Source organism: Mastomys coucha, unplaced genomic scaffold (genome assembly GCF_008632895.1).
Source record: "Mastomys coucha isolate ucsf_1 unplaced genomic scaffold, UCSF_Mcou_1 pScaffold5, whole genome shotgun sequence".
NCBI classification, from domain to species: domain Eukaryota; kingdom Metazoa; phylum Chordata; class Mammalia; order Rodentia; family Muridae; genus Mastomys; species Mastomys coucha.
In genome coordinates, this window is record NW_022196911.1 from 111,113,315 (window position 1) to 111,125,822 (window position 12,508).

The 12,508-nt window shown below is 50.2% G+C and overlaps 1 protein-coding gene across 1 annotated transcript in view; it reads left to right on the top strand.

The window, feature by feature from the left end:
* Positions 1-12,508, top strand: part of Ttyh2 (tweety family member 2) — a 46,216-nt gene that overhangs the window by 12,528 nt on the left and 21,180 nt on the right. Inside the window, exons 3-4 of the mRNA XM_031352952.1 lie at positions 3,117-3,228; positions 9,539-9,759. Coding sequence (XP_031208812.1) covers positions 3,117-3,228; positions 9,539-9,759 — 333 coding nt within the window. The remainder of the gene's footprint in view (positions 1-3,116; positions 3,229-9,538; positions 9,760-12,508) is intronic.

Here is a 12,508-nt window from a genome sequence, read left to right on the forward strand (position 1 = left end):
GATGGTGGAGAGTGATGGTACAGTGACATGGTGGAGAAGGATGGTGGAGAGTGATGGTACAGTGACGTGGTGGAGAAGGATGGTGGAGAGTATGGTACAGTGACATGGTGGAGAAGGATGGTGGAGAGTATGGTACAGTGACGTGGTGGAGAAGGATGGTGGAGAGTGATGGTACAGTGACGTGGTGGAGAAGGATGGTGGAGAGTGATGGTACAGTGACGTGGTGGAGAAGGATGGTGGAGAGTGATGGTACAGTGAGATGGTGGAGAAGGATGGTGGAGAAGGATGGTACAGTGACATGGTGGAGAAGGATGGTGGAGAGTGATGGTACAGTGACATGGTGGAGAAGGATGGTGGAGAGTGATGGTACAGCGAAGTGGACTCAGAATGTGGGTTCTGGTATTGTTTGAACGCTAACAATAGTGATTGGAGCTGGGCATGGTGAGTTCCAGGATAACCAAGCTACAACTGTTTCAATGAGGAAATAAGGGAGGGAGAAGAAAGGGAGAAGGGAGGGAGGGAGGGAGGGAGGGAATCAGTATGTGCATGTGTGTGTGTGTGTGTGTGTGTGTGCTCTTACACTTACCTTTTCCTGAGTTAGTGTTATGGATGAGAACTCAGGAAGCTGGTTGATTGGCCTTGTGAGTGGACCCCATGGAATATGAGGGATGACAGAGTTAAGGATTTACCCAGGCTGGAATGTTGGAGTCAAGCCAACCATGAAATTTCATACAGATGGATTTCAAATTTGGCTTTTGGTTAAAATCAGTGGGAAAAAGGAAAGACTGAGGTGGACAGTTGCTGAGGAGAAAACCCTGGGAGGGGGCGTTGACTGACCATAATGTCTGCAAGGGTACGAGGGCAGGCCTGTGTGTGGGAGGGTCTGAGAGCTTTAACCTACACACCCATACATGTGCACACACATGCCTGCATGTACACGCACGCACACTCACACGCACACATACACCCCAGTTCCCCACACTGCTCAGTCCCAACTAAAGAGTAATATTGGAGACCAGTTATGGTGCCCCAGGCCTGCAATCCCAGGGAGATGTGGAGACAGGGGGTCAGGAGTTCAGGGTCATCCTTAGCCATATGGAGAGCATCAGGCCCAGCTGGGGATACAGGAGACTCTGTCCCATATATCTGTCTCAGAGAGCAGAAAGCAGGAGGTGACAAAGGGGACACTTAAAGATATGAGAAGCAGTTTGTGGCAGAATTGGAGACTTGTTCCAGCCACCCTAAAGCTGAGTCAGGACCCATTGGGTTCTGGGTTAAATGAGGCAGGCAGGTGTCTTTGCAGGTCTGTAAGAGGGAACTTGCCAGAAGCTAAAACCTCACAGTAGAGGACTGGATCAGGAAAATCTAGAGAAAACAGGGTGTGAAAGTCTGGGGTTCTTGATCATGTTAGGAGGGACCTGAAGGTTGGCACTGAGTGTGTCAAATCAGATGTCAGGGCGCCGCCAGAGCCACCGAATTTTAATCCCCATGTTTGCCTGAAGTTGTGTGTCTTCCAGAAGTATACAGCCAGCCAGGACAAGCACACTTCTGCTGGGTCACTTTGGGTGGTCCTTAACCTTCAACCTTAGACAGTCTTCCCCTCACGCCAAGTCCCAGATAAAGCTCCTCAGCTAAAGTCGACAGCCCGCACGCACTGTGGCTGTTATGACGGCTTTTATTCAGTGCCCAAACCTGGAGCCAAGTAAAAGATCCCCTTCCATGGCTGAGTGAATAAGTAAACGCACACATTCAGGCAATGGAATATTATGCAGAGCTGAAAAGGGAGTGTCCCATTGAGCCATGAAAGATGTTGGGAACCTTGAATGGCTGTCTCTAAGGCAAATGACCTGATTCTGATGGGAAGAGGCTGGACGCTGTGACTTCAGCTGTAGGACATTCTAGAAAAGGCCATGGAGACTGTAAGGCCTGTGGTCAGAGAAGGCAGGGATGGGGGGTGGAGGTGGGGGTGGAGGAGGAGTAGGCAGAGTGCAGGGGGGCTTAGGGCGGGGTCTGCTGTGATGGTGAATATCCGACACTGTGAGCCCAGACCTAGATTTTAACCAAGAGTGACCCCTGGGCCTTGGACCTTGGACAGTACCCATGGTCCTACTGGGTTACCAGTCATAGCCAGGACTCTGCTTCATAAAGGTCAGAATGGGGACTGTGCACAAAAGGAGGAATTCTGCACCTGCTCCATTTTGCTTTGAACCTAAAACCACTTTAAAAAATTATTTTTTAAAGATATATTTGTCTTTATTTTATGTGTCTGAATGGCTTGCCTGTTTGTGTGTCCAGGCACTATGTGCATACAGTGCCTTTGGAGACCAGAAGAGGAAGGCAGATCCCCCTGGAACTAGCTTATGATGGTTGTGGACTGATGTGTGAGTGCTGGAAATAAGCAGGGACCTCTGAAAGAGCAGCCAGTGCCCTTAACCACTGAGCCATCTCTTCAGCCCTAAAAATTTGTTTGAGTGTTTGTTTGTTTCAGCCCTGGCTGTCTGCCTTGAAACTCACCATGTAGACCAGGCTGGCCTTGAACTCGTAGAAATCTACCTGCCTCTGCCTCCCAAATGCTGGGACTAGGGGCGTGTGCCACCACTGCCTGGCTATAATAACCTTTTTTTAAAAGATTAGTGAAGGTTGGGACTATACCTCAGTAGTAGATTGTTTGCCTGGTACACCTGTAGTCCTAGGCCCAGTCTTCATTCAGTACAGATCAACTATACTTACGGACTAGGGAATCCAGAATAAAGTGCTTGCTGTACAGACAGACATGAGGACCTACGTGAGTTTGGAGTCCCAGCACCCACAGAAAAAGCCCACGCATCTGTGATCCCAGTGCTAGGGATGGAGACCAGAGACAGGTATCTAGCTGAGGTTCCCCTGCCAGTGTAGCCATTTCAGTGAACTCCAGGTTCACTGAGAAACTTTGTCCCCAGGAAATAACACAGAGAGCAACAGGTGAAGGTGCCCAGCATCACCTTCTGGGCTCCTTGAGCACATGCACACGTGTGTATACCCATGTGAGCACACACTACACATCTCGCACACAAAGAGCAGTCAGTGTATTTTCTTCTGGGTATCCCCCTAACCCTTGTTTGGGGTTTTGCTTGTAGTGCTGCGGTGGGCGTTGGTTTCTATGGAAACAGTGAGACCAATGATGGGGTGCACCAGCTGATCTACTCCCTGGACAACGCGAACCACACCTTCTCTGGAATGGATGAGCTGGTAAGGATTATGGGCAGGTGGCTGGGCACAGTCACAGCTCATGAGATCAGCAAGCCTGGAACAAGGGTGCCAGTCAGAGCTCAGGAGCCCAGCTGCACCCTGTCAAGTTGTGTGATGGACGCTGTGGCCCGGGCCGCCTTCTGAGCCGTTGTCTTGCCAAAGGCAAACACAGTTTCTATGTCCCAGGCCAAGAGAGGTTTCAGGGCAGCTCAGCCCCATCAGACCCCCGTTGGTCTGCAGAACATCTGAGCACTTACTCATCCCTGAAGGAGATCTCGGGGGACATGGGTTCTGGAGTCGTTCTGTTGTTATGGTGTTTAAAGCAGAGGTCTCTCACTGACTAGCCTGGCACCCGCTGTGTAGACCAGACTCACCTGGAACTTTCCATGATGTTCTTGCCCCTGCCTACCCAGTGTGGAAACACTGCCACCCTAGCGTACTGGGCGTGGGCGGTTTGTTTGCTCATTTGAGACAGGGTCTGACCTTGAGCGCCATGCGACAGGGTCTGACCTTGAGCACCGTCTGTCTCTGAGGATGACCTGATGCTTATGTGCATGTGTGCACTCCTGTGCCTTGTATATGCAGTGCTGGGGTTTGAACCACAAGCTTTATACATACTAGGCAATCGCTCTACCAATTGAGCTACATCCTCAGTCCTGAACATAGCTTTGCTTTTTTTTTTTTTAATGTTAGCTCTAATTTTGTACAGAGTTCTGATCCATGTACAAAAAGAGGGAAAAGAACAGAGAGACCGAGCATGGTGGTTACAGGCCCTGCCAAAAAAGAATTGTTTTAAGTGATAAAACAATGGAAGACTCCCCCAGCCCCAGCCCGCCCCCCACCCCCTACACACACACAAGGGTTGGGGAGAAGCCTCATAAACCCAGCTGTACATCTTGGGACTGTGGGGTCAACGACCCACTCTCTGGGCTCCCTGTGGGATCAACGACACTCTCTCTGGGCTCGTCTCTTCACCCTGGCTCTTGCCTGCTCATCACTTGCAGAGTACCAGTCTTTTCCTGCTGATTTTCTAGGCGGTCCTGTGACAGCTCCTGTCGCCTCCTGAGGACTCTGGTGGGGAGGGCCAAATGCATATTATCTGAGCCTCTCTAGACCAGGTCCCTCCAGAATAGCACAGGTCCCAGCAAAAGGCACATTTGTATCGGCAGCCTCCGCCTCCAAACCCAGCCCTAGCTTAGGAACCGGTGACTGACCTAGCATCCTCCTAGGGAGGAACCATCTGGCCCTCCACACAGGCTCCTTTAAGCTCCTCTGGGGATCTAATCCTTCCATCAGCTCCTGGGGGTGGGGTGGAGGTGGGACAGGAACTTTCACCTTAAGAAGACAGGCTGTGCTGCTCCAGATGTGCACTGCTCAGTATTTGTGGGAGGTGGCCCCTGGGAACTCGCTCTCTCTCTTATTCACCTCAGTCCTGGTGGGGACCAAGACCCCAAGGACACCTTCTGCCTGTTTGGTATTGGCCTGTCTCTCCGTCTCCAGCCACCATAGGCCTTGGAAGTAGAAGAGGCCAGCATGCTGGAAAGCCCCAGAGCTGTGACCTTCACTGATGAGAAAATTCGGTCTTTATCTCTGGGGAGGAACTTACTGGTATCTAGGAACAAGCTCTAGACTCCCTGCCCTCCTGAGCCAGGTTTGGACACTTGGCTGTGTGACCTCACCCTCACCCTGTCCCTGGAGACGGCCCCTTCCCCTCCGGCTGTTGCTGCAATGTAGGATAATTGTTCCGGGCCTCCTTGGTGGGACTGCCAGCTATGGAAGCAATCTGCCCTTTTGACCTAAGGGAGTGGGGAAGGCCTCAAGGTGGGTATCCCACAGTCTCAGGCCTCAGGCCTGCAGGAAGATGATAGATCCTTTGGGGGCCTCCCCCTCATCCAAGGGGTGGGGTCCAAATTGCAGGTAAATGGCTAAATGGCATCAGGTGAATTACCACCAGCGAAAGTGCTGGGCAAACTATACAGTGCGCTCTCCCTCCCTCGGGGGTTAAGATAATGGTGTCATTATAATAATTACTGCAATCACCATGAAGTGGAGGTGCCCGGGTTTGTGGGAGGCTGTGGGTGGCAGAGTCAGGATGGAGACTCACCCAGCAGCCCAGATCTTAAAGCTGGGCCCTGCTGGAGCCCAGATCTAGCAGCCAAATGGTCAGCTAGAGACCCTTCCATGGCCGCCCCAAATACGAAGGCCAAGGACCCTCTCTCTGTATGTTCCTCTCTTGGCTAGAAACCCCCACCATCCTGAGCCCATAGTAGACCTATGGGAAACTGCTGGGTGGAGAAATGGAGGCAGCAAGAATACAGAGCCCAGACTTCAGGTTCCTCTCCACCCCCCCCCCCCCCCCCCCCCCCCCCCCCCGCCCCCCACTACCTTCTTGAATCTTGAGATGGTGTTCCTCTAGACCTGGTTGGTAATCCCTCCCAGAGGTTCTTGCATCAGTATCTCCTAGAGAGCTTGTTAGCCTAGGGCACCCGGCCCCACCCTGCTGGGCTACAGTTCAGCTTCTCAGGCAAGCTGAAAATTTGCATTCGTAATGAGCTCCTTAGTGATGCTGCAGGTCTGGGGACTCAATTTGAGAGCTACACACCTGTCCTTAATGACCTTCTATCTGGCCTGTGTACCCACCTGGAGGAAGAGCGGAGCTGTTCCCAGCTTCAGTTCCCAAAAGCCACAGCCCAACCCTGGGGCATCACTCGTGTCCTGAAGGTCAAGGACTGGGGCCCACGTGAGTAAGCACAGAGCTACAGGGAGGCCATGGTTGTGATGTGTTCTATCATCTGTCTGTCTGTCTGTCTACCTAGCACGTATCTATCGTCTCTTCCCGTGAAACAATACCAAAGGGAAAACTGGCCTTGACAGATGTTTGTTGTCTCGTGGTTTTGTTTCTTTACCTTTTTCTCTCGTACAAGGTTCTGCGATGTGACCCAGACTGTCTTAGAACTCCCGATTCTCTTGTCTCAACCTCCTGAGCGTTCAGAATCCAGGCCTTGGATACCATGCCTGGCCGACTCTCTAATTTTTGTTGTTTTGTTTTTTAATACTGGGTCTCTACAGAGCTCTGGTTGTCCTGGAATTCTCTGTGTAGCCCAGACTGTGTGAGCCACCACACCTGGATATTCCTTACAATCTTGACTTCTGTTTCTTTCTTTCTTTTTTAAAAAATATTATTTATTTATTTTTATTTATATGAGTACACTGTAGCTGTCCTCAGACACACCAGAAGAGTGCATCGGATTCCATTATAGATGGTTGTGAGCCACCATGAGGGTGCTGGGAATGGAACGCAGGTCCTCTGGAAGAGTAGTCAGTGCTCTTAACTGCTGAGCCATCTCTCCAGCCCAACTCTGTTTTTTTTTTTTTTCCTTGGGGTTTTGTTTGTTTGTTTGTGGGAGAGACTTGTTTTCTAAGTCATAGATAGCTCAGGCTGGCTCCCTTTATAGCCAAGGATGACCTTGAACTTTTGGTCCTCCTGCGTCAGACTGCTGAGTGCTGGGATTGCAGTCTATTGGATGCCTTGGCTCTAAGTCAGGACCTCCTGTGTGCTAGGTGAGCATTCTACCAAATGAGCTACGTGCTCATTCTTGACTTGTCTTTTTGTTTTGTTTTATTGTGTTTTTAGTTTTTTGAGACAGTTTTTCTGTGTTGTCTTGGCTGTCCTAGAACTCGTTCTGCAAAGATCTGCCTCCCAAAGGTGTACACCATCACCTCCAGGAAAGGGAGGACTTTTTTGTTTGTTTGTTTTGAGACGAGCTCATCTGTAGCCCAGTCTGGTCTTGACTTCAAGGTAATCCTCCTGCCTCAGCCTTCCAGTTGTTAGGCTTCTGCAGGCACGAGCCAGCAAGCCCAGTCATATCTGTCTCGGTGTCTCTGACTCTCTGTCACTGTCTCCTAAGAACCCAGCAGAAGCCAGAAAACGGAAGAGGTGCTGACACACACAGAAACAGAGAGACATTGTCTGTTCTAGAATCAGGAAGTCACAGTGTAGGGAAGGCATGAAAAGCCGCAAGATTGATGCAAAGTTCCCATGATTCCCTGAGCTCAGTGCGCTCTCTGGGCCTCATTGCTGTGCCCTCCTCCCCTGCCCCTTTCTGGGGTTTTCTCTTGCAGGCTGTGGGAGCCAACGTTGTCGAAATTTTTAATCCCAATCCAGGGTTTCTATCCCACCTTTGACCATTTAGTTTCTGGATAAAAGATCCAATATTTATATTTACAGTAAATAAACCTTCATCAGCCTGAGAGCTGAGCAGATACTTTACCCTCTGTGACATTAGAATCTACTTCCCTATCGATAACTTAATAACTGAGTTATTTCTTACCGTGTTTCATCTGGGCTGCTCTTCACTCCAATTGGCCAGCCCTCGGGGCCACGTATTCATGACTCACCTAACCCAGGCTTCTCTCTCCTCCTCAAGCCAACGCTGCCGGGTAAAGATTAACAAGGCAACCTGTCCTCCTTCCAGCTGTTTGTGTATGACAGCGTCAAAGCAGCAAAGCCAGACCCTGGTAGTCCTGTTGGCCCAGCTATTCCAGAGGCTGGGGCAGGATGATCCCAGATTCAAGGTCTACCAGGACTACATAGGCAATCCAGGCTACCCTGGACAACTAGTGAGACCCTAACTGCAAACAAAATAACACAGAAACAAAGCCCTTCCCTCAACTGCCGACATGCAGGCTCTGCTCAGACAGCTGTAAGGCTGTGTGGCCGAGAGAGATTGACCTTTGCAGGTTAAGCCGCATCTTCCCCTTGTTAGGACCTGTCAAGGACACCCTCAGCCACATGCTTTCACTTCTGTCTGCATAGACAGATGTTCTTTTGATCCAAGCAAAGGACGGGTACCTCTATACCCACCAGGACAGACATTCTGGGGGTGAGGGACATGAGATAAAACACTGATTTCCTCCTCTTGTCCCAGGGCCAGGCTGGGAGAAGATGACATCTGTTCTCCGTTTTCAAGGTCCCATTGTTCTGCATTGACTTGTGGTTGGGACACCACAAGCTGATTCTAGCTCAGAGACAAACCCCCTCTCTTGCAGGGCGCCTGGGAACCTATCGGACTAAAGCACAAGACAGCAGCCTGGGGCTCTTGCTCTCAGTCTTTGATGTTACGATCCCAAGGGAGTCAAACACTGGGAGAAGTTTCCAGGAAGAGAAATGGATTCTTTCAGTTCCCTATTTGGAGTCTAGGTTGAGCCTTCCTCTCTGAAATTCAGGAGGCCCGAGGTGTTTGGGATTTCAGAATTTGGAGTTTGGGGTTTATATTTGGAGTTACTTGTATAGTTTCCTGCTAGGTTGTTAAAAAGAGTTGGGTTTCCAGATAAGAGAAACGCAGGCTGTAGTAAGGCTTGGAGAGCCAAAGCCAATGAAAGTCAGAACAGGCCCAAATATGACTGGGCTGTGTGTGTCTGAGGGTCAGCTTTCCAGCACTATAACAAATCCCCCGAGATCATCTAACTTATAGAGAAAAGAGGTTTGTACTCCTGAAACCTCAGCACTTGGGAAATGGATACAGGAGAATCGAGCTGAAGGTCGTTCTCAACTTCATAGCAAGTTGGAGTCCAGCCTGGCCTGCCTGTCTCAAAAATAAGACAGTTTTTAAAATGAAAGCAAGAGGGAAAGGGAAAGAAAAAGGCTTGTTTTGGCTCAACCTGGCAGGTTTCAGCTGGTTGGTCTCGTTGGTTTGGAGCCTTTGATCTGAGAGGCCATGGTGAACCCATGGGACAGGCAGGGCTGCTCCCTGCACTGTATACAGAAGCAAAGAAAGAATTCCACTGTCAGCGGGGTGGGCAGTGGTGGTGCACTCCTTTAATCCCAGCACTCGGGAGACAGAGGCAGGTGGATCTCTGTGAGTTCAACGTCAGCATGATCTACAGAGCAAGTTCCAGGATAGCCAGGGCTACAGAGAAAAACCCTGTCTCAAAAAAACCAATAAAGAAAGAAAGGAAGGAAAGAAGGAAAGGAAAAGAAAAAAGCGTCTTCTTTGAGGAAGGACACTCCTCAATGACATGAAGTCCTTGCACAATCCTAGCCACCTCTTAAACATTCTACCATCTCCCAGAATCACTAAGTTGTGCCCATGCCTCCATGGCTCTTTGGGGAACATTCCAGACCCACACAATGGCAGAAGGGGACAAGACCTCTGTCCTTGGCCACTCCTCTGGGGCAGGAGTCTCATGAGTTCTATGTCAGTATGGACCATCCCTTCAAGCCCAGCTGGCCAATTGCTACGTCCTCCTCCTGAGATGTTCCAGGGCTATCCCAGGGCCAGACTCCTAGCTTCTTCCTTATCTCCCCTAGGTGTCTGGAAACACCCAGAAGATGAAGGAAGACCTAGAACAGCACCTGGCCCGGCTCAGCGAGATCTTTGCTGCTCGGGGTGACTACCTCCAGACCCTGAAGTTTATGCAACAGATGGCAGGCAATATCGTCAACCAGCTCTCGGGGCTGCCCGTGTGGAGGGAGGTCACCATGCAGCTGACTGAGCTGTCCCACCAGACTGCCTATGTGGAATACTACAGGTGAGGAACCGGGAGGGTCCAGTGGGGCTACAGATGCAGACCCAGCCAACCCCCACCCCCCAGCCTCACTGCGTAACCTCATTGAACAGTGAGGTGCTGAGGGGCTCTGCCTCAGCTCTACCCCCTCTACTGTGCACTTTTCTCATTGCTGTGACTAAATATCTTGACACAGATTTAAGGGAGGGGTAGGCGTTTGGTGTGGCTTACAGTGTGAGAGTCCATTTAGTTAGGGAAGACAGCAGGAGCCTGAGGTCCCGGTCCCACATCTATAGTCGAGAAGCGAATGATGAATGCCGGTGTTCACCTTCCTTCTTTCTATCCGGTGGCTCTTACTGCCTGCCTTACCTAGTGTCCTGGTTAGAGTTTTTATTTGATGTGATGAAACACCAACATCGAAAAGCAACTTGGGGAGGAAAGGGTTTATTTGGCCCACACTTCCACATCACTGTTCATTGTTGAGGGAAGTCAGGACAGGAACTCAAGAAGGGCAGGAAGCTCCAGGAGCTGATGCAGAGGCCACGGAGGGGTGCTGCTTACTGGCTTGCTCCCCGTGGCTTGTTTAACCTGCTTTCTTACAGAACCTAGGAACACCAACCCAAGAGCGGCACCATCCTCAATGAGCCAGGATCTCCCTTATTGATTATTGATTAAGAAAATGCCCTAAGACAGGGGTTTTCAACCTTTGTAACACTGCAGCCTTATAATACATTTCATTCATGTTGTGGTGAGCCCTAACCATAAAATGATTTCTTTGCTACTTCATAACTGTAAAGTTGCTGCTGTTATGAATCTTAATGTAAATATCTGATATGCAGGAGATCTGATACGAGACCCCCAAAAGCATTGAGACCCACAGGTTGAGAACCACTGCCTACAGCCCAACCTTAGGGAGGTATTTTCTGAGTTGAAGCTCCCCCCTCTCTGATGACTCTGGCTTGTGTCAAGTGAACATAAACCCAGCCAGAGTACAACCCCAATTAAACCACATAGAAAATCTTGGACTGCTGAAGTAATTAAGCTGATAGAGGCCTCTGGCACCAAGGTTGACAACCTGAGTTCAATTCCAAGACCCCACATGGTAGAAGGAGAAAATTGGCTTCTGCAAGCTGTTCCTCTGATCCACACATCACGTCACATGCATGTGTGCATTCATAAATACCCACAAACACACACACACAATTTTCTTACACCTTTCTCAGACATGGGCAGAGATTTGTTTCCTAGGTGATTCTAGGTCTCACAAGTCGATGGGATCAGTCCCCGCACCACGTCACTTAGGTATTCAAACTCCTCTCTGTCTCATCCAGCTGGTGGTGTCTGTTTATGTCCCTGTGTAATCCCGCTAACGTCACTAAACTCAAGCCGTAGACCCCAGACTGGCTGCCCTCCTCTTAATACAGGGTCTCAGAAGAAACACTCTTGAGAGCCAAGGGAGGAGGCAGCTCTCTCTGGCCTAGGTTGACCACCATCCAAATGGTAGCATGCACGCATGTAATATGCGTGCATCACGTGTGACACAGACGTCATCGTACCCAAAAGGTTAGGCATCTTAGACACAGGATACAACAGAGAAGGGAGTCTTGCATGACAAACTTTAGCTCTTTGAATCCCTTCCTTACCCCAATAACTTGGCCCCTCTTCAGAGCCTCTGCCCCAACATTGCACAATACACTCTTGGTTTTCTGGATCGGTATTCTATTATACCACAAACTCCCACCCAGGAGGCCCTTGCTGGGCTAAGGCAAGAGGAAATGCTCAAGGCCTCTTCCCTCAGACTCTCTTTCCCAAAGGGAAGTGCTCCCCCAGTTCTGAGAGCTCTGGGTAGTGCTCTGGGATCCCGGTGGTGCTCCCATCCCTCATCCCACAGATAGAATTTCCTTGATGTCATAGATATTCTCTCAATGGACAGGGGCCCTTGGTGTTACTTCTCTCAGATCCTCACCTGCAAAATGCCATCCTCCCAGGGGACCAAAAGGAACTGCCAGCTCTGAGGAGATGGTCTGCCATCACCTGGGTCCCTCAACAGCGAGATCTGATGAGCCCCTTGATAAGGGGGCTGTCCACTTCCTGGGCCCTTGGAATCACATCAGGGCCAGTGGAGTATCCATGGGGTGGCGGGGGTTGAGGGGCGTTGAGTGCATCTGTCTGATCCAGTGGGCATGTTAGTAAAGAAAGACCGTAATGAAATGGGTGAAGGGTCTTACATATCCGAAGGCGCTTCTCAATCCAGGTTAAGGAGCAGACCCCTGAAGCTCCTGAATGTTGAGGGCCACTCCCCCATCTCTGCCAGGGTTTGCAGCTCACAGCCTTCTTGGAGAACCTTCCCAGAAAGGGTTTCCAGCAGTTGTCATGCCAACCATCCACTTCCATCACAACACTTTACTGGGGAGACACATCCAGCTCAGAGGACCTAAGAAGCTGAGGCATACTGCCTGGGGCTGAGATGTGGACACTGGCTTACAGATGCCGGATGTGCTGGGGTTGGGGTGGGGCGAACCGGCAGCTTGAGCTCGACAGACAAGAGCCAAGTTCATGGCGAGAACTCCCTCCCCCCCAGTTCCCAGGGGCTCCTCTGGGAGAACACATCTGCCCAGGAGCTGTTTCGAGGAACAGTTTACACACAGCAGCAGTTGCTATGGGAATTGTGAAAGCAAAGTTGTGGAGAGGTCAGGAGCCCCTTCTGCATCTGGATTTCCATTTTTTTTTTAATTTTTTTTTTTTTAGATTTATTTATTTATTATATGTAAGT